Source organism: Malus domestica, chromosome 15 (genome assembly GCF_042453785.1).
Source record: "Malus domestica chromosome 15, GDT2T_hap1".
NCBI classification, from domain to species: Eukaryota; Viridiplantae; Streptophyta; class Magnoliopsida; order Rosales; family Rosaceae; genus Malus; species Malus domestica.
This window is the reverse complement of record NC_091675.1, coordinates 27,415,532-27,438,544: the sequence shown is the minus strand read 5'-3', so window position 1 is coordinate 27,438,544 and position 23,013 is coordinate 27,415,532. Positions and strand designations below refer to the sequence as shown.

Below are 23,013 nucleotides of genomic sequence, written 5' to 3'. Positions count from 1 at the left end.
TCAAAGGTTATCTGATTTTCTACTTCAACTAGGTTTTCAAGAATCCACATGTGACTACAGTTTGTTTGTGTTCAGACAACAAGGTGTGTATCTGATTCTTTTAATCTATGTCGATGATATACTAATAACCGGCAATAGTCCTCATCAAATATCCAGATTGATTCAGCGACTCGGCACGTTGTTTTTGATGAAAGATTTAGGTCCCCTTCATTATTTTTTGGGTGTCGAGGTCAAATATTATGGGACTGCTATACATCTTTGTTAGTCTAAATATGCATTAGACTTGCTCTCTCGTACTAAATTCACTGAAGCAAAGCCAATATCCACCCCGATTCCATCTGGTCACAAGCTCAGTACGTATGTGGGAGACCCGTATGACAAACCAGAGGTGTATCGTAGTGTAGTTGGAGCACTACAATACATCACCATTACCCGACCAGATATGTCCTATGCTATCAACCAAGTGTGCTAATTTATGCATGCTCCAAAAACTACTCACTGGATAGTTGTCAAACGGATTTTGAGATATTTAAAGGTCACGCATACTCATGGTCTTCTATATAAGCCTGGAACTACTCAATTAAGTGCCTTCTATGATGCGGATTATGCAGGGAATCCGAATACTCAGCATTCGACTGGTGGCTTTTGTATATATCTTAGTTCCAACCTTGTCTCCTGGAGTTCTAAAAAGCAGAAGACAGTATCTCGGTCTAGTGCTGAAGCCGAGGACAGGCAGTTAGCATACACTGCGGCTGAGCTATTGTGGTTCAGGTCTTTATTCAAGGACCTGCATTTGCATCTGGTATGTCATCAAATTTGGTGAGATAATGTCTCCTCCATAGCTCTGGCGTCTAATCCAGTATTTCATGCACGAACCAAACACTTGGAAGTTGACTATCACTATGTCAGGGAGAAGGTTGTTCGTGGTCAATTATTGGTTAATTATATTTGTTCGCAAGACCAACTTGCTGACTTGTTCACCAAAGGCCTGTCGTAGTCTCGGTTTAAGTTACTTGTCTCCAAGATTCCAATTGTTCCACAACCTGTCAGCTTGCAGGGGGCTGTTAGATGACGTCAGTATGCTCAGTGCATCACCGAAACTTGTGGAGTTTGACTTGGTTCAAAATCCTATCATTTAAGCCGTTCCTAGTTTATAGGATTGTTTGGTTATTTGTTTTCTGTTGTAATCTGAACCTGTGGTTGTAATCATTTCCTTGGTTTCTAATTGTACTTTTGAATTTTGAAAGTTCCTTGTATCTAGGGTTTTCAAACCCAATCTGTAATCATGAAAGTATTATAAATACATGCATCCCACAATTGGTTGGGTATGCAATTGAACTGAAACTTTGAACTCGTAAGTTTTACAGCCGCACTTTCCAGTACGACTACCTTGTTAGGACTTCACTCCAGTCACTACCCTGCCTTCGGCATCCCCCATTCCGGTTAAGGTAACGACTTTGGGCATGGCCAACTCCCATAGTGTGACGGGCGGTGTGTACAAGGCCCAGGAACGAATTCACCGCAGTATGGCTGACCGGTAATTACTAGCGATTCCGGCTTCATGTAGGCAAGTTACAGCCTACAATCTGAACTGAGGATGGGTTTTTTGAGTTAGCTCACCCTCACGGGATCGCGACCCTTTGTCCCAACCATTGTAGCATCTGTGTCGCCCAAGGCATAAGGGGCATGATGACTTGACGTCATCCTCACCTTCCTTCATCTTGTCACCGGCAGTCTACTCAGGGTTTCAAACTCAACGATAACAACTAAACACGAGGGTTGCGCTCGTTGCGGGACTTAACCCAATACCTTACGGTAATGTGACAAACGAAAGATAAGAAACACATGCGTTATATCAATCAAAAGTCCTAAAATTGTTTTGTGTTAAATCGCATTCTTATGTTTAGGAATCCAATATTTCAACATTTTGTTTAGTAATCCAAACATGTCTATAGCTTGTCTAAATACATATCCATATACATATACATATACATATATATATATATATATATATATATCTTATGTTTAGTAATCCAATATTTATGAAAGCAGAACTCAAAATGCTTGTGCCAGATTGGTTATCCAATTCTCATGCTTCTCATTATTAAATTACCATAATTCTTGGCATTCATTATTATGAAGGTATCACATCAAATGAGAATGAAGAGGGAATTTGAGGATGAGGATCCTTTTCAAATATGTTTGTGAGGATTGTGGACATATTCACATCTTATTTATTCTTTGTATATCGTACGGTCAGATTTTGTTAGGTAATATTTATGTTTAATTTTAATAAAAATTTAAATAATTTCTCGTCTCACGATATACGATGAACAAATAAGATATAAGGATCTCTAAGATCTTTACAAAGAGGATCCGGATGAGATCTCTTGTACGCAATTCTCATGCATTGGGAATGAGTTTACGAGTCTCGATCTTTTAAGTTCATTCACTGATTTTTAATTTAATATCTAAAGTTGAGATTGTATTTTTTTTTTTATTTTTTTATTTATTATTGAAATTTTTTTAATTCAAAAGTTAAGATTAAAATTTTAAAAGCACAATGTTTTGTTTTCCACCATTTAATATCAAATTCAATGATGAGTAATCGTACATTTTTCTGCCACTTGGTAAGCAAGTAAACATTGTTGATACATTTACCATACCCACTAGGTGACCCTTGTTTAATATTTCCTTTTGTTCTCCACCACTGGTATCCAATACTGACTCTTACAACCGCGCAAACCAAACATGAGAATGAAAAAGAAATGGTGTACTACCTAGTTATCATTTTGTAGCATTTCCACTTCCAAAGTGAATAATTTAGAAGCCATTTGATAATAAATTCATTTTTGTTTTTAGTTTTTAGGTTTCATATTTAAAAATGGAAAATTGAAAACTCATTTGGTAATTACTTTTTGTGACAACCCGTCCCTAAAATTTTGTTTTTTATTTATTTTAATCGAAAGAATTGACGAAAATGCCTAGAGCCAAGGATTTTAATTTCTATTAACCATCGTCTAGAGGAACATATGACTTATTCTTTTGGTGTGTTTAAGTAGTACTCGTTGGTACGAACACATAGGCGAAAGCTGTTTGCGAGTCTGGATTATAACGGTATAGTTACGAACGTTTGAAGTTGGTTATTTAAAGTTAATTAATTGGTTAAGGATGACCAATTAAATAAGAGGTAGAAAAATGACAGTAGCCCAATCAGAAATCAGGAAAAAAAAGAAAAGGAGAAAGCTCCCAACTTTCCCGTGCACACCACCACTACGACCACCCAACTTCCAAGGCCGATTCCGGCCAACTACGGTGGAATTTTTCGACCCCACCACCGCCATCTTGAAGCTCTCATTCCCCTCTACAAAATCCATCCAAGAACCACCTTGATTAACCTCTGTATGTGGCGGTTTTAGGCCACGAAAATTGACGGTTCTCACGGTGCTTCGCCCTACCTTTTTTATTTTTCGGCAAATCGGCAAAGCGATGGCCGATGCCACCACTTGGGCTTTGTAGCCCATCTGAAGCAAAACTCAACCAACCTTGACCCCGTTTGACCACCGTAGACGACGAATCGACACCGGGAAGCTTTAGGCACCTACCGGCTTCGTGGGAAAAATTGACCATCTTCCGTCCACTTTTGGACTTCGTTACAGGTATAAAAGTTGTTCCACTCAATGAGATCTTCATTTCTGTAAATTTTGGTAATTTTTGGAAATAGTTATATTTTTTGATGAGTCGGGGCAGCCGACCGCCACCCATGGCGGTGCGTGGCCAGGGGGCCGTTGATATTATTCTTAAGCTAATTAGATTCCTTGAGTTCAGTTTTGGTAATAGTATGACGTGGGTTGATTGTTGGGATCTAAATTATCTACGTTATGTTAATAGGTCATTGTATGAATCGACAATCCGACCGTTGGATCGTCTCCAAACTTTAATACGTTATAGTACATAATATTTGAGGACCATAAGAACTTACGGATTGGGAATCTGATATACAGATCTTCCCGAATTGGATCTGTAAGTTCATAAAATAAAATGTTAACCGCCACTTGGTTTTGGCAATTGGCGGAGATCCGACTGTTAGATCATAATGAAACTTTAGAATGTTGTTCTAGAAGTATAATGTGTATCTTTGGAAGCAACAGATCAGAAATTCGGGATGCAGATCTTCCAAATTGAACTACGTAGGGATGTGTTTTATGTAAATTATGTATTCTATCGGTAAGAACTCTGAGATGTTATTTGATAATTGTTCTAGGCGACGATGTTTCATAATGTCTCGATATGCATGCTAGGGAGTCGTAGAGCGGACCTCAGGTGAGTGGGTCTTTTCCTTTCTATCGTATATTATATATATATATATATGATTGACAATCCCACAAACATTTATAAATTGATTATTGCATATAATTACTGTGAATGCTTTGAAGTACTAATGTGAACTACAAAATGGCTTGATCCCTGTTTAGGGTACGAAGGTAGTCTAACGAGACGTTAGATGCAGTCATACAATAAATGAGACTAAATAATTAAGACAATAACCTTATTTAGGGAATTGAGTAATATGAAGGACATTGGTGGAAAATATAAGATTTAACCTTATGATTTGGTGGTTAAATATTGGTCATAAATCAATGTGTGAAGAATCAGGAATTTGAAGTAAGGAAACGTAAGTAATGATAGTTAATTAAACTAGTATCTAGTTGGGCTTATCATCGATAATTACTCCCAAAAATAAATAGTTCGGGAGTAGGGCGTTACGGATTATGCATTTTATGCCATATTTTATATATATATATATATGGGAATACTATGTTATGGTTGAATTTTGATTGCATCATGGCATATTCATATGTATATTACCTGCACATAATCATTGTAAATGCTTGAAAGTGCGAAGGTGAACTCAGGACACACAGGTAAGTTCAGGTGAGTTTATGGTATTAGTTGAAATGATAGAGTTATGACATGACTACATGTATGTTTTAGCCAACTCCGACCTTGTCATACAGGTTGCAATGGTAAGCAACTCCAACACTATCGTACAGGTTACAAGGTAGGTGCACAGGCCTGTCGTACAGACCACTATAGGTGGTTCCGACTCGTAGGTGACCCGCGTTTATTCGCACAGTCTTCACGTGATCGTAGAACTTAAGCATACTTATTTACACCCAGTCCTGTCGTACAGACCACTATAGGTGGTTTTGACTCGTGTGCAGAAATATGTGATGAACTATAGGTTCAGCCTTACAGGCCACAAGAGGTGGATCCGGCTGATATATTACTGGGATGTTGATTGATGAGATATGGATAAGTCGTACAGGTCACTATAGGTGACTCCGACTTATATGCTAGTGTTGATCGATGAGATATGGATAAGTCGTACAGGTCACTATAGGTGACTCCAACTTACATGCTAGCATTGATTGATGAGATATGGATAAGTCGTACAAGTCATTATAGGTGACTCCGACTTATGTGCTAACGTTGATTGATGAGATATGGGTGCAGTCGTACAGGTCACCATAGGTAACTCTAACTTGTGTGCTAGTATGGGTTATTAATCACATGATTATTGATATTGCTGATGAGATGCTGTGTCATGGCATATTTATGGATTTACTGTTGATATACTTTTGATTTCACATCGATACATGGTATGATTTTTCTGGAAACTATACAAGTGTTGCAACGAGCGGTTATAATGTTTTATATGGTTTATATTAAAATTTTATTTTTAGGGCCACTCACCCTTGTTTTGTTTTCACCCTCCAGGTTTTATTAGCTGAACTTTCTTATCATCCAAGATTCGTGGCGATTCTTAGTATTGAAGATTCTTTTGAGGGTACGATTCTTAATTCACTCTACTGTACTTACTTATGCTCTAACGTCACGTGAGAAGTGGGTTCATTGCCGCTCACTAGCGCATTCTGGTATTTAGGCCTTCTTAGGTGTAGATTTATTCACATTTTTTTACATCATCACACTTTATGGCTTCGTCACCTTCCAAGTGTCGGCCAACGCAGCTCGATTTAGAGTCCTAGTAAACATTTCGGGTCGGGGTGTGTCAGTTTGGTATCAGAGTATAAGTTGGGCAGTATTGCGTTTATCACACGCTTGATGTGAGCATTCTCAGTTCTCGAGGTCTAATGTTTGAATCTTGCCACCTCGTCGAATACAGAAAATATGTTAGTTGTTCCTAAGTTTTGGGCAGATTTGACGACTCGTTGAACTTTAAAAGATCATTTTGGCGAGTGTCTCTAGATTATAAGCAAAGAACTTTTTTGCCAAGGAAATGTGTGTAATTGAGACTAGTTGATGGCCTTAATGTGGGGTTAATGTATCATTATTGGTGTATCGCCAGGGATTTATGGGTTAATCTCATCACTATTGTTAACCGTCATTATTAAACCTTTTGAGAGTAGAAATAAAAAATAATTTTGATTCCTTGGCGATATCCGGGAGAATACCACCATTCCATTTTTCGTACTACATTAGTTTTCTTGCATCTTTTCACACAAATCCTATTTCAAATTGGTGGTAATTGTAACAAACTTTTGAAATTCAGAGTTTTCTCGTGAAACTTGTTGAATTCATAGTAATCTTACCAATGTATAGAACCATCTGGAACAAACTATTTTATCCGTGATTTAAAGTTAACAATTATCATCTTTGCTTGGAAATCGAATGACATTTCTCTATGGAGAACGTGTCTAAAATCTTTATCAACCTTGGAACTTCTTAAATACACTTACTTTTTGGAAAGGACTAAGTTTTTATAGTGGCAATAGAAGAATTTAATCAGCAGCTATGAGTGCACTATAGTGTATCTTTCCGGTTGTATGAGAAGGACATATTTACTCTCAAATATTTTCAGTTTGTCCTATTCTATTTCAGTTGGAGAATACAAGTATCGATATGGAATTACCTTTATCCTATCAAGAAATGGTTTGAATGATTATAATCATTTTGTTTTATGAATGGAGTTGGGAAGTATCATTATACACTATCAATTCAAGGTATTTTGTATGTGTAGAGAATGTGAAAATCAATGATTGTGATGCTGAACCAATGTTACGCTCATGTGGTGTTCCAATTGGTGGTAGTTTATTTAAGTAGAAAGCAGTATTCTTCCAGCCTCAAGGCTTAAAGTATTGGCGATAGTTATTTCCTTAAAATGGGCGTTGAAATTTCAACAATAAGACACTTGTGAAGACAACTACGATAGAAGTGGGATGTTGTTAACTTATCCATGGGACGTGATCTAAAAGTCCTCGTTCATGACATGATCAAATGTGGAGATAAAACCGAAATTAAAATTGAGGTTCCACTTGAGGTGATTGAAGAAAATTTTCAGTCTAGACGTCTCGCCTTCGGTTAGAGTAGAAGGAGGTTGAGGAAATAAAGTCCAAACAAACTGGATAACTACAGTTTCTTCTCTGTTTACTTTTGGAGGAGACTGGCATTATGAGAAATCTACTTCTAGATTTTTATACAAGTTCAGGCAATCAGAAACCAACAAGATTATCATCTTGGTGTATTTATTTTTCATCGTGTTAAGTGTTTCACTTCCAAACCTTTAGAAGTCTTTTTAAAGGTTGTAAGTATTAAATGTTGTTTAGTATCACTATTCCACCCCTAAACTAATAATTAGACTGAAGCGAGTTACTCAGACTTCAGTGGACGTGTTGCATTTTGTTCGTCCCACGAGTTATATGGTTGTAACATACCATTATTTCTATTTTAGTTGCTTGTAATTATGGTTAGCTAGGATACCATTGGAGTCAATATACAGAGACTTTATGCTCAATACATGAGTGTTAGACACTTAGCCTTCTTAGAGTTATGTGTAACTGAGGTTACATTCCTGGTTATGGATACAGCACCATTTGAGATATGGTAACAGCATGTGAGTTGCAGCAGAAAGTTGGGGGTAGGTATTAGAATGATGGAGATTGTGACACGAAAATTTTATGGTATTCACGATGTTGCCTGGGAACGTAGTGCGTGAGCATGTTTGAGGGTTATTCAGACGATGTATGTGTATTTCTCCAATGAGGGACAAGATGGCAATATTGCACCCTTGTTCGGTTACATTTAGTCATTTACTTACTGTTGGGCTTAACCCAATGTTATTATACACTTACCTTCAGAGTAGGTAAAGCTACAAATGTGTGGGTGAAAACTTTCAATGTTCAATTTTGATTTAAATATATCTATTTTGACTTGATTTTTTCGTAAGGGATTTTATACTGTATTATTGTTTTGAAAGAGAATGAAAGTTTGAGTTTGAAGGCATGAAAAAAGAATCACTACACTCTGATCGCGACGGAATGACACTCTCTTTTATGCAACATCTCTAGTTGATTTTAAATTTCGAGGACGGAATTTTTAAGGTGGGTAGATTGTGACAACCCGTTCCTAAAATTTTGTTTTTTATTTATTTTAATCGAGGGAATTGACGAAAATGCCTAGAGGCAAGGATTTTAATTTCTGTTGACCATCGTCTAGAGGACCGTATGACTTATTCTTTTGGTGTATTTAAGTAGTACTCGTTGGTACGAACACATAGTCAAAAGCCGTTTGTGAGTCTGGATTATAACGATATAGTTAGGAACGTTTGAAGTTGGTTATTTAAAGTTAATTAATTGGTTAAGGAGGACCAATTAGATAAAAGGTAGAAAAAGGACAATAGCCCAATCAGAAATCAGGAAAAAAAAAAAAAGAAAGCTCCCAACTTTCCCGTGCATGCCACTACCACGACCACCCAACTTCCAAGGCTGATTCCGGCCAACTATGGTAGAATTTTTCGATGCCACCCCCGCTATCTTGAAGCTCTCATTCTCCTCTAAAATAGCCACCCAAGAACCACCTTGATTAACATATGTATGTGGCGGTTTGAGGCCATGAAAGTTGACGGTTCTCACGATGCTCCGATCACCCTTTTTTATTTTTCCGCCAAATCAGCAAAGCGATGGCCGATGCCACCACTTGGCCTTTGTAGCTCATCATCCCAGGAGCAAAATCCAACCAACCTTGACCCCGTTGGACCACTGTAGATGACGAATCGACACCGGGAAGCTTTAGGCACCTGCTGGCTTCGTGGGAAAAATTGACCATCTTCCGTCCACTTTTGGACTTCATCACAGGTATAAAAGTTGTTCCACTAAATGAGATCTTCATATCTGTGAATTTTAATATTTTTTAAAATAGTTGGATTTTCTGACGAGTTGGGATTGCAGACTGCCACCCACGGCGGCGCGTGGCCAGGGGGTCGTCGATGTTATTCTTAGGCTAATTAGATGCCTTGAGTTTAGTTTTGGTAATAGTATGACATGGGTTGATTGTTGGGATCTAATTCTCTACGTTACGTTAATAGGTCATTGTATGAATCGACGATCCGACCGTTGGATCGTCACCAAACTTTAATACGTTATAGTGCATAATATTTGAGGACTTTAGGAACTTTTGGGAATCCGATATACGGATCTTCCTGAATTGGATTTGTAAGTTCATAAAATAAAATGTTGACCGCCACTTGATTTTGGCAATTGGCAGAGTTTCGACCGTTGGATCATAATGAAACTTTAGAATGTTGTCCTAGAAGTATAATGTTGATCTTTGGAAGCAACACATCGGAAATCCATGATGCAGATCTTCCGAATTGAATTACGTAGGGATGTGTTTTATGTAAATTATGTATTCTATCGGTAAGAACATTGAGATGCGATTTGATAATTATTCTAGGGGACGATGGTTCGTGATATCTCGGTATGCATGCTAGGGAGTCGTAGCACCGACCTCAGGTGAGTGGGTTTTTTCCTTTCTATATTATATATATATATATGATTGGCAATTCCACTGTTTATAAATTGATTATTGCATATAATTACTGTGAATGCTTTGAAGTACTAATGTGAACTTCGAATGGCTTGATCCATGTTTAGGGTACGTAGGCAGTCTAATGAGACATTAGATGCAGTCATACAATAAATGAGACTAAATAATTGAGACAATAACCTTGTTTAAGGAATTGAGTAATGTGAGGGACATTGGTGGAAATATAAGGTTTAACCTTATGATTTGATGGTTAAATATTGGTCATAAATCAATGTGTGAAGAATCAGGAATTTGAAGTAAGGAAACATAAGTAATGATAGTTAATTAAACTAGTATCTAGTTGGGCTTATCATCGATAATTATTTTAAAAATAAGTAGTTCGGGAGTAAGGCGTTACGGATTATGCATTTTATGCCATATTATATATATATATATATATATATATATATATGGGAATACTATGTTATTGTTGAATTTTGATTGCATCGTGGCATATTCATATGTATATTACCTGCACATAATCATTGTAAATGCTTGGAAGCGCGAATGTGAACTCAGGACACACAGGTAAGTTCAAGTGAGTTTATGGTATTAGTTGAAACGATAGAGTTATGGCATGACTACATGTATGTTTTAGGCAACTCCGACCTTGTCGTACAGGTTGCAATGGTAGGCAACTTCGACACTATCGTATAGGTTGCCCATGAGTCTTATATGTTACATTAGATGCAGTTAGAGCTCATAAACCTGCACCCCGGTGTTAGTGCTCCCGCCTGTGGCCAAGGCACAGTCCTTCACGTGATGTTCACCTCCCGCACCTTACGCTCACCTTGGATCCAAGGTAGGTGCACAGGCCTGTTGTACAGACTATAGGTGGTTCCGACTCGTAAGTAACCCGCGTTTATTCGCACAGTTTTCACGTGATCGTAGCACTTGAGTGTACTTATTTACACCCAGTCCTGTCGTACAGACCACTATAGGTGGTTTCGACTCGTGTCCAGAGATATGTGATGAGCTATAGGTTCAGCCATACAGGCCACAAGAAATGGATTTGGTTGACATATTACTGGGATGTTGATTTATGAGATATGGATAAGTCGTACAGGTAACTATAGGTGACTTTGACTTATATGCTAGCGTTGATTGATGAGATATGGATAAGTCGTACAGGTCATTATAAGTGACTCCGACTTATGTGCTAACGTTGATTGATGAGATATGGGTGCAGTCGTACAGGTCACCATAGGTGACTCTAACTTGCGTGCTAGTATGGGTTATTAATTACATGATTATTGATATTGCTGATGAGATGTTGTGTCGTGGTATATTTATGGATTTACTGTTAATATACTTTTGATTTCACATTGATACGTGGTATGATTTTTCTGGAAACTATACAGGTGTTGCAGCGAGGTGTTATAATATTTTATATGGTTTCTATTAAAATTTTATTTCTAGGGCCACTCACCCTTGTTTTGTTTTCGCCCTCCAAGTTTCATTAGCTAAACTTTCTTATCGTCCAAGATTCGTGGCGATTCTTAGTACTGGAGATTTTTTTGAGGGTACGATTCTTAATTCACTCAACTGTACTTACTTATGCTCTAACGTCACGTGAGAAGTGGGTTCATTCCCGCTCACCAGCGCACTCTAGTATTTAGGCACTCTTAGGTGTAGATTTATTCACATTTTTCCACATCATCACACTTTATGGCGGTGTTGGCCAACCCAACTCGATTCGGAGTCCTAGTGGACATTCCGGGTCGGGATGTATCACTTTTCATTTTTAAAACAATGAAAAAACTAAAAACCAAAAGTTGAAAACTGAAAGGTAAATGTTAAAAACTCAAGAAAGTAGTTTTCACTTTTTGAGTTTTTTTTTTATATTTCTAAAATTGAAAATTGAAAGTAACTATCAAATGAGTTTTCAGTTTAAAAAAAATGAAAAAAAAAGAAGAAAAAAGAACTTAATACTAAATGGTTATATGCCTTGGTTTCTAATTGAAAAGGAAGATCACGCTTAACTCCAAACTATACACATTTAGCTAAATAAATCTCAAGTTTACTTTATAATGGTAAGTGAGATTTAAAAACCCACATGCATTCCTATCCTGGGTAAAGTCCCACAATCAAACATAGCTTAAATGGGTAAAAAATTCAAAATTTTCATAGTAATTCTTGCGTGAGATTTGTTGTTTCCTAAGGCTATTTCCAATGTTTCGGCGTAAAGTTAAAAATATAGTCATATTTGACTTCAAAAGTTATCTTCAACACACATTTTAGTTTTTTAACTTCTAACTTTTAAATCTTGTGCATTTGAAATGATTGAACTTAAAGCTAAATTTTTGTTTTATTTCAAATCATAATCTATGATAACATGTATATTTTGTTCCATGACATAAAAAATCATCATCGGCGTTCTCCTTGTTGATTCCACAGTGGAAGCATCTTGAGTAATACAAAGCCAAGCCTTATAAGTAGCAATATCTTCTTCATGAGAAAATGATAGACCTTTTGATTCTTTTGGTTTCCTGACTCGAGTACAAGTAGTTTCCATGTTATGAAGCTAATTGGATAGAATGTACTTTCGATGAAAAGAAGGGTATGCATTTATAGGATATTTTAGAAATAGTCGTTTCTGATTTTTTGCAAGATATATGTTATGGCCATTGAATACATGTTAGGAGGAACTCTTTAGAAGAAAAAAATGGCAGTAAGTATTTGAAATAAAATAACCGTAAAGCAAGAATTTTATGGTGTTGATGGCAGTAAATAAAATTATATTTTGTGTAATTCAATGAGTATCCCACTTTAACTCTAGAGTTAAATCTCAATCAAATATGACTCCACACTTGACTTCAAAGTCATGTACAACTTCAATTTTTCAGTGCACTGGAGAGAGATTGTGTCAAATTTGGAGTCGATTACAGCTTTAGACTCCAAACTTTTCGGCTCATTGGAGATAGCCTAAGAGGGTCAAATATTTTTTTGTGAACCAAATTTTAGGACTTCAATAGTTTTTCATAACAGCAAAAACGCAGTTATGAAAGGCACCAAAAACCCTGCTTAAAATTAGGGGTAAATTGCATAGTAGCCCCTCAGGTTTGAGGTCTATTACAACCCCATACAACATCTTTAAAACATTTCACTTTCATATCTCATGTACTATTTTATTTCAAAATAATATATCCGTTACATTTTCCATCCATTGATCCGTTAAGTGCTCACGTGGCTGCCAAATGTGTGCCACGTGGTAAAAAAACAGTTTTTTTTTTTATTTTAAAAAACCTAAATCTTCAACAAAAAAAAAAGACTTAGAAAACCCATATCCCATCACCCCACCCCTTGACCGCCCGCCAAAACCCCATCCCCTTCATCATCTTCCCCATCCGTCGTCCTTCCCTGCAACCCAAATCCAAAATCACTCCCGCCCATCCTCCACCTCCTCCGCGCACCCATCTTCCCATCCCCCCCCCCCAACCTGAGCCTAACCTGCAACCTAGAAAAGGAAAAAAAAAAAAAAAAAACTAAACAAAACAAAACAAACCCATCTTCATCTTCCCCGACCCCCTTCCCTGCAACCCATCCCTTTCTTCTCCCTCTCGTCTTCCCCAAACCCACCGTGCATCCATCCTCCACCTCATCCTCCACACCCACTGCCTGTAACCTAGAAAAGAACCAAAAAAAAAAAAAAAAACTCATCTCCCTTTCCCTGCAACCCAGATCCCATCTTCCCCAATGGGTATGGATTGGGTGTGTAGAGAAGTGAAGAGGGTGGGTGCGGAGGGTAGGTGCGCGGGTGGGTGGGAGGGTGGGTGCGGAGGAGGACGTGGAGGATGGGTGTGGTGGGTTTGGGGAAGACGGGAGGGGGAAGAAAGGGGTGGGTTGCAAGGAAGGGGGGTCGGAGAAGATGAAGATGAGTTTTTCTTCTTCTTCTTCTTCTTCTGGGTTGTAGGTTGGGTGGGGGATAGAGTGAGGGAAAACGAAGTGGGGATTGCAGGGAGGTGTGTTTCAACTTTATATATATATATATATATATATATATATATATATAGAAGATTCAGGTTTTTAAAAAATAAATTTAATTGTTTTTTTTTTGCCACGTGGCACACATTTGGCAGCCAGATCAGCGCTTAACGGATTAATGGATTGAAAATGTAACGGATGTATTATTTTGAAATAAAATAATACATGAGGTATGAAAGTGAAATGTTTTAAAGATGTTGTATGAGATTGTAATAGACCTCAAACCTGAGGAGTTACTATGTAATTTACCCTTAAATTAGCTTTCTCCCACCGCACTTTTTTAACCAAACACCATAAAACGTCAAAACTTTTAGAAGAAGGAGAAGCAACTCCACAAAATCCCCAAACGGCCACTTAATCTTCTCTATGAAACTGCCATACGGCCATGTTTTTATTTTATTTTATTTTTGATAACCTCATTCTATTGGAATTTATAACCTCTAATTTTCTATTTTATTTTTCCATGTAGATAACTCGATTTTTATGTTTGTAAACCCGAACAAAAACATTGGTACTTGTCAACTAAATATTTTGATTTTTGTCCAATTTTAAGTCTATTTCTTCCATCTATTATTGGAGCAAGAATTTGGTCACGATGATTAAAGAAGCCTTGCAAGTTTGCAACTCTTAGATTGGATAAGGAATTTGCAAGTAGTAACGGATTTAAGGAAAATAAGTTAGAAATGAACAACAAAACAGTAGACTGAGAGATTTAAATTGTGCTCTACATGATCATTATAAGGACATAAGCAAAGAATACAAATAACTCATTTCAAATACTCGTTTGCAAATTCCAGTTAATGCATCAATCCCTTCATTTAAACTCTTTAAGTGCATTTCTAAGTAATTTAGCCTAACTGTCTTGGTACTTGCAAATTCCTCATCAAAACATGACCTAGTCTTCTCCTGTGAGAATTTAATAACCACTTGGAGATTATATAAACTGGTAACTATTCAATCTACTAAAAAATATCCAACTAGACCAATATCTGATTAAAGATAACTCAAGTAGTAATGAGACACATCTTCAATTCTCATCCTGCCTTATTTCGGGTTTACTTGAATCCCACGGATTGTCTGAATTTCAATTTAATCTAAATGCAGTTGCAAAATGGATTAGTTAGAATGCTACTGTGAGTTCACATTTCTGAAAATTTGTGGTAATTGGTTAGTCAAAGACATGGCCAGTGTCTCATCACTTTAGCAAAATTTTATTAAAATGTGAACTAGCGTTGGTTTTTTATTCCTTTACAAAATACGTAGACAGTCTAACCTAAAAGTAAGAATCAGACGTAAAACAGACTAAAATGCATAAACGCTAGAGTTAACTCAAAAGTTAGTTGTAGGCGTAGAATAGAATATGAAACAGTATTTTGTATTTGTCATCAAAGTAGAAAATACAATCACAAGAAAGAGAGAAGCTCACTCACTAAAACTTTCACAAGCGGAACACCAAAATTCTCAATGAAATCATCAATCTACTGGGGTGGACCGCGTAATATCAAACTTGCCAAGTAGGGGGAGAGTTGGGTCAACATATAAAATGGAAAGTCACGCTAAAACTCATTCGTGTTTCAACTCATTTTCGGAGGCAAATGGAGCTCCTGTGCACGTATACAAGGCTGGTCGTGAACAATTCGCCATTTTGCTGCCTGCAGGTTGAGAGTCCCAGGCGGTTGCATCCATTGCAAGGGAATGTGGCAGCTGCTGGAGTTACACTCTCGCCTTTTTTCTAATTCCCATCACTGCAGGGGCGACGCGAGAATCAAACTCTTGGTGTGGGCATGGCAGTAGCAAGTGATCCAACCACGAGACCTATAAGCCCCGATCTTTCCCCCCATAGTTTCACATTTACATTGCATGCTTGAGTTTAGACCATCTAACCAAAACCGACAATGGGCTATGCTCTCAACATGCCTTCTCATGTGTAGGACAACTTATATTGGGCCGACATCGACTGTCTATTTTGTACCATGTAGAATTAGGAGCATCCAACCAAAACCAGTTGTCAATGGGATGGAGAGGCCCGCGACCATATATATTGCGAGACGTGTGACACAAGGCCAGTTAAAGGAAGCATGGAATACTGAGTTTTGTTTCGCTTTGAGCATGAATGTTCATATTTTACGTTCTGGATTGTTTTGTTTTGTTTCGTTTCGTTTCAAACCGCATGTTGTGACAAGAATTTAAATGGGACCATTCCCTTATGATACATTTACATTATGCTTGTATTTGATTGGAAAAGTTTGCTTCGAAATTGAAACTTCTTAGGCCCTGCTTACAAGGAATGAGATCATTCTCATACATGCGTTTACTAAGACCTAAGGAATGAATAAATATAAGTCCCACATTGATCATGGTGACAGACCGAAAAATCAACGTACGGGATAACCAAAGAGTTGTTTGTTTCATACCCATTCCTTCTCATCCCCGTTCATTCTCATACGGTCACACACAGAACAAGTAAACTTGTCGTTAAGATACGCACAGAGCTTGATTCCCTTCAGTGTAACAACAAACAATTTCATTATTTCTGGAATTATTTTTCTTTTTCATAAAGGTGATTAGAACTTTAGAACGATGTAGTCTTTGTTTGCTTTCCTTAAAGTGGTTAGTGTTTTGAACATAAATATGAAGACATTGACAATATGTCTCCTCCTCCCCCTCAATTATTTTCATCAAACAATAAACAAACAAGACAATACTGAAGAATAAACATAGCTACTAATTATTATTGAACTATATTTTAATTTGTGAAATAAATGCAGACACCACCATCAAAACATTCTGCTTTTCCCTTCAAAATGTGTGGGACTCTGGATCAAGATGAAGAATCCTATCCTAATTATAAATGTTTGTAATTTCCAATTTTTCTTTCCCTTTTCTTTTTCTTTTAGCATGAGTGTAAAGCTCTTCTAAGTATCGTTCGATGCTTAACTTTTCGGACAATGCATCCGATATTCTTGTACAAAATCTCAAGAGACTTACCTGATGAACTGACTGGGGAATCTCTCCGGCTGAATTGGGATTTTCTTTATACTCGAAAGGGTATCAAGAGTGCCTTCCCTCCTCCTGCGTTTCTTCTACTCCTTTTACATGCTTGTAACAAAACAAATATACCGGTGTGGCCGCTTCTTCAGTTTGGACGTGTTGATGACTGTGGTACTATCCTCTAATTTATGTGTCTTTGAGTGCTTCATATACATATTTTTATGGTGACAAGCTTTCATCATCCGAACTGTTATCTTGTCTCACGTTATACCTGTTGAGAACTGGTAGAGGAGCGGTTGATGTTATGCGGAATGATCTAGCAGAGCCCACCAGTGTTCTATCCTGCAGCATCCCCACTTCCTTGCAAACTTGGTCCAGTACAGTTAGAAAATCTCTCACGATCATGAAGATTCTGAAAGGATGGGCTTCCTCCTTTGTTGTATCCCCATGAAAATATTCGGTAACCTCTTTCACCAGAATTAAAGCCTTTCTTTCATCAGCCTTGACCCTAAGAATTTCATCCTCGGCCTCTTTTAAAAATACCTTCATCGAGTTGAAGAATTTCCCTTGCATATCGGGCTTCTCATACTGCAAAACCTGTTTGACCTTCTGAAGCCCCATTTCAAGCTTCGACACGTAGCTACTTAGGACATCTGAGTCCATTCCTGCTGCCTTCTTGACGTTGCTGAGGTCTCTGCCCAGCCCTGCAACCATTTGTAATCCTTGCTTTCTGAAACCATCTTCCTTGGTATTGACAGGCATGTTTTTAGCATTCTCATTTGTAGAATCAACAACTTCACCTTCGGATTTTATGATCTCTTGGACCACAAAATGGAGCAATGTGGTCTTTCCATCTGTTGCCTTTACGTCTACTAGTTTTAAAAGTGTATCAAGTTTGAAAGATTTAGCATCACCACGATTGGTCCCAACATTCATTCGGTTCCCTGTCTTGAGAACAGCTTCAAGGAGTTTGAGGAATAATCGACTGCTCTTTAGTTCTTCACTTGCTTCCTGAAGAATGACAAGATATTATGTATCAGGTTTTATGTCAATCAATATTCATGGATTTAAGAGATCAAAAACCAAAATTTTAAATTTCAGCCAAAATACCTCCAACGTTTGAAAGGACTTTCTCAGGTACTTCACTTCTGTATCAAAATTAGCTCTGTATAGCATTGCCTCAACTCTCTTAAAGGCAAATGGGATATCGAGCACAGCTTTCAGAAAGCGTTCAGCAGTCCCTAATTTTGAGACGTCACCCTTGTAGTCTCGAAGCTTAATTTCTTCTTCCTTTGTTGGAGCCATCTTCACCAGAGTTTCCAACAGCTCAGTGCCCAAGCCTTCGGGGTTACCTGTTATGTATAAGCAAATAATGCACATGATGTAGCAAATATAAATACCACCGAAAAGCGGAGGGTCGAGAGAAGGTCAACTAGTGGCTGTGACACGTTGACATCAAGTGATCGAACTTTCTAGAGGTGAATATGAAACACTGATAAAAAAGAGCATTTGTTTTTGTTTGATGTAAGCTTTTCTGTGTGCTTGCATTTTGAGTTCTGAGGAATAAGAATGTTTCGACGATTGTTCCTGTTTATTGGAATGTGATTACATAATGGGTTAAGCTGTTTGTGCAAATCAGATTTCACACATTAATCAGATTTCTACGTGGCTAAAATTGAAAGCAAACCAAGACACGCTCGCATGGTCGCACCAGAGACCTTTAAGAATGCCATTGATAGGAGCACAACCAAGTATAAACATCAGTTGCAGCAATTATTGCATTTGCAGTTTTAAGAGAGGATAAAACTTCAAAGTATTCCTCATAGTGTAACCTTCATATCTATTGAAAGTTTTAATCAACAGGGCAATGCATTCCTGTTGACAAAGGTTTCACCTGAACCTATTGCTTCTAACGGAACACTTCAATTTTTACAATATGTAATTTTCACAAGGGAGGTTGTTGGGAATTGAAAAAACTTCACAAAAATTGCTGGGTTAGCAGCTACAGTCACAGTGTTAGTAATTTGCTCTTATGGCTCTATGGTGCTTTCGTTCTCTCCTCTTCCTTACAAACCAAAACTGACATAATCATGTGTGTGGAATCATACTGTTAAACTGCTTTTACTCTTATTTTCCAAGTAACAATAATGACTTCTTGCCTAAACCTTTAACTGTAACTTCTGTGTTGACATCCTCCATTATCTCCTCTTCTTTCCTTTCCCAAACAGTGGCTCGATATACAATGTGTGCCTCCGAACAATTTGTGCTACTAGAAACTCATTTAATTTATAATTCCAAAACGCATTAAGAAATTCATGATATCCATACTAGTTTAATGGAGCCCTAACATTGATATGCTTTCAGTAAAGTAGGCAAACAATTTGATGACAAAGTTTATATATCGCTACGCAGAATTAAGGAGCTAATTACTCATCGGAAATGGAAAAGAATTACTTACCATCTAAAAGCGCTTCAGTGACCTCATCTCGTGCTACATTCAGTGCTCTCAACAGTATTGCTATGTTCTGTGACTTCTTTGGATCCAAAACCCTGTTCTCCTGCTCAACAGGAGGAAGAACTGATCGTCTAGTAGTCTCTTTCGGGACTGAATTCGCCGGGTTACACCCGAAAAGAGTCTCCATCATGTCCTCATTTAACCTGCAAACAGATTTAGACATCACCAAAAATCAGATTGCGCACACATTATGCAATTAGCTTGATTTCGGCTTAACTTTACTTACTGGAATGAGCTCGATTTCAGCTGATCCCACACGGTAGCGCGGTCGGAGGTTGCCCGGACCTTGTCCCAGTGCAGAGGCTTCAGCTTGGGCTTTGCCCCTCCTGAATCTTCATTCTCAAAACTCTCTGAAGACGCCAAGCTCTCATCAACAAATCTCTCAGCAGGTTTTCTTGTCCCATTTTCGAAAGGCCCTTTTGGGATTGCTGCAAAGGAGGATTGTGGCTGTGGCTTTGCCGGAGCTTGGGCTGGCCTTGCAGAAACAACCCTTTCTGAATCCCCAACTTGCCTTAATATCGTCGGTCGCGACGGCGGCGGTGGCGGAGGAGGCGGAACAGGGGCTCTAGATACACGCACCAAATTTGGTGGAGGTGGTGGAGGGGAGGAGAATTTCGGCCTCTTATTAGAAAACGATGGAGCTCCCTGTTGGGCGTCGTGGGTTTGAGTCTGAATTTGCATTGGCGGCGGGGGAGGTGGCTGGGGAGGCGACGGAGCGGCATGGTTCCTTGTGGTGGAAGAAACCGAAAGCCGCGATTTCGGAGAAGTTCGTTTCGAGTGGGGAATTGAACTGGCAACGTGAATTGGAGCACAATTGGCGACTCCATTGTTGCTGCTCTGCTTCGGCGTGTAGTAGCTGTCATCGTAGCTGATGGAGGAGCAGTTCGGCGAATGAAACGCCGTTTCATTGCTCTCTTCATCGGAAGACGACATAGCTGACGGCGAGTTGAGGTTCTGAGGAGGTTTGGTCAGAGGAGGAAGCGGCTGCAACTCGGGACTCGGCCGGTACCGATCCGATCTTTTGACAGAGTTCAGTCTGTGATACGGAGACCGGTTCAATTCCACAGTTGTTGGTCCGCTAACGGCTTCGCTGCTCGTCGTCGACGTGTGGCTGGGTTCGACTGTGCCAATGTAGAGGAAGTTCGAGGGTGGGACACTCGGGTCGTCGGCGAATCTCTGGGAACCGGGTCCTCCGCCATTGACGAGTTTCTGAGACTCGGACGGGTGTTTGACTCGGTGGCGGTAAAGGAAGAAGGCGAATCCGGAGAGCATTCCGAGAGTCACAATTCCGACCAAAGCAGCAATGGCGACTTTCTTCGTCCCCTTGGTCGGTTGCGGCGCTTGTGGATTCTGCACAGTGGTGGCGTTCGACGGCAGCGGTGCGGGTTGAGTCTGATCTGGGGTCGACCCAGATGGCAATTCATGGAAAAATGGCTGGTCGCTTGAAGTGTCCGGCGGAGGCGGCGGTGGAATCGGCGGCGACGGGGTGTCCGGCGGAGGGGAGGAGCTGTCTGGAAACAGGGGCTGGTGGAGAATTCTTCTGTGAATTGCAGTGAGCGTTTGAAATTGAAGAGCGTGGAGGGGAGTGAGGGAGAGAGAGAGGGAGAGGGAGAGAACAACGGAGAAAATGAGATGGTGAGGAGGAGCTTGCAATTTCATGGTGGAATTTTAATGGCGGAGTGATGGATTCTGGTTTTGTTTTTGTTTCGGAAAATAAACCCAATTCATCGTCGTCGCCTTCTTCCTTCGTTCGCTCTGTGGTTTAGTTGTAGGGTTTTGGATTGTTTCTGTTTGTTTTGGTTGGATTGGAAAGACAGAAATTGGAAGAGCGAGAGAGAAGAGGGGGGGTGGGGGTTGAAGTGAGAGAGTGAGTCGAAGCTTCTTTTGGCTGCAAGATCTGGGAGATGCCAATAGTAGCCGCTGACCTCAGCAGGAAGCCACATTCTTTTTTCTTTTTCTTTTTCTTGTTGCTTTTTATATACATTTTATTGAAGTCTTAACGAAACACTTCTGTTACTGTTCATTTTTAAAGTTAACGATATGTTTACTTTAAAAAGTCTCTTCTAGTACCTTTTACTTATAACACATTTTTATCATTTTGGTTAAAACTCAAAGTTTTCAAGTCATTTCCATTAGTTTTCTTTATTTTATTTGGTCGTGTGGATTTGTTCATTAGTCATTAAAAAACTAACGTCTTAGATTAATGAAATGATACATAAATACTTTATTAGTGGTTTTTTGTTTAAATAATCCCTAATAGAAAACTAATCTATATCAAGAAAATTAGAATGTATTATGAACAATATTAAGATGATGTCATCCGATTCAAATAAAATTGAGTTTGTAGGGTAATGATTGTGGTTGAGATGGAGATACCAAGATTTTGAGTCAGACTGTATTCATATAATAATTTGAATTATTTATTTATTTTTTTTAATTTTAGTGAAAGGGATGCAAAAATCTTGTGTAGCTTAAATCTGACTCATTTCTCCCTCAGCATCCATCATAGCTGACCCAAAAACAAATTTATATGTAAATACAAATTGGTCATTCTTATTTTTTTTTAAACAAACGATATTATTTATACTATAGGAGAAGGAAATTGGCTAAGCCTCACAATGGATCAGTAATAATGTGGTTCAAATTCGCCTTTAGCGAGAATCAAACTTAAAATCTCTCACTTACAAGTGAAGATAAATACCACTAGACTGTATTAGCGGTAACAAATTGGTGTTTTAAATCAAGGGAAAATGATTAGTTTATAGCTTGTGCTAGGTTATGTGAACAAATTATTAGTAACAATGATACTGGAGGTGTTTTAGAGTGTTGATATTAAATAAATAGGGTAATGCTAAGCAGATTAAAATTATCGATGAAATTTACAAATCAAATGATGTGTCACCAATAAAAAAATGAACGCGTTTATTACCCCTTAAGTAATAATCCAATAATCAACTTTTATGTCATTTAGTTTACAAAATTTTATCTACAAATTTAACTTTTCTAGCATTACTCAAATGAATAATATGAAACAAATGGAGAAGTGAGGAGAATTTAGTTTGGTGGTCGATATCAAATAGATGAAGGGATGATGATGACGACGTAGTGCTGATATTAAAAAGTTAGAGTGTGATATCCGCACATTTCTTATTAATTTCTGTTATTTGATTTTCTTCAATTCGATTGTCAAAAATTAAAATAATGTATAAGAAATAAACAGTAGTATGTAGGTAGCACACCCTTAAAAAGTTTTGTTGTCCATTCTTTATTTTTAACTCTTATTTTACCATTCATCGAGGTGGAGGCCGATGCCCAACAACGCAAAGGCACATAATCCCTTCACCCTCCCTACTTACGCTTTAGTCATATTTTTTTTCAATTATGTAAATAAAAAGTTTTACGTTTAACTTTTATAGATAACGAACTTAATAAACAATTATAATCAGCTTATTGTGTTTTTTTTTTTTAATCTCTTTTCCTCTAATTGTACGTAAAAAATCAAGAAAACTACAATGAGGAACTTAATACTCAATCAGTTAATAATATTTATCCTCAACTATTGCTTATAAAAAAGTTCAAAGCTCGAGAGGCTAGTGGCACAAACGGAGATGAACTAAGCTATATTTTTAGTACATTAA

At 38.1% G+C, this 23,013-nt stretch overlaps 1 protein-coding gene across 1 annotated transcript; it reads right to left on the bottom strand.

The window, feature by feature from the left end:
• Nucleotides 1-16,574: 16,574 nt before the first annotated feature.
• LOC103401500 (formin-like protein 6) lies at nucleotides 16,575-21,264 on the bottom strand. The gene is made up of 4 exons (XM_008340212.4): nucleotides 19,602-21,264; nucleotides 19,319-19,518; nucleotides 17,971-18,212; nucleotides 16,575-17,871 (listed from the first exon to the last, which is right to left on the bottom strand). Exons 1-4 carry the CDS (start codon nucleotides 21,032-21,034, stop codon nucleotides 17,080-17,082), a joined length of 2,667 nt encoding a protein of 888 aa, XP_008338434.3. The 5' UTR covers nucleotides 21,035-21,264; the 3' UTR covers nucleotides 16,575-17,079.
• Nucleotides 21,265-23,013: the final 1,749 nt, after the last annotated feature.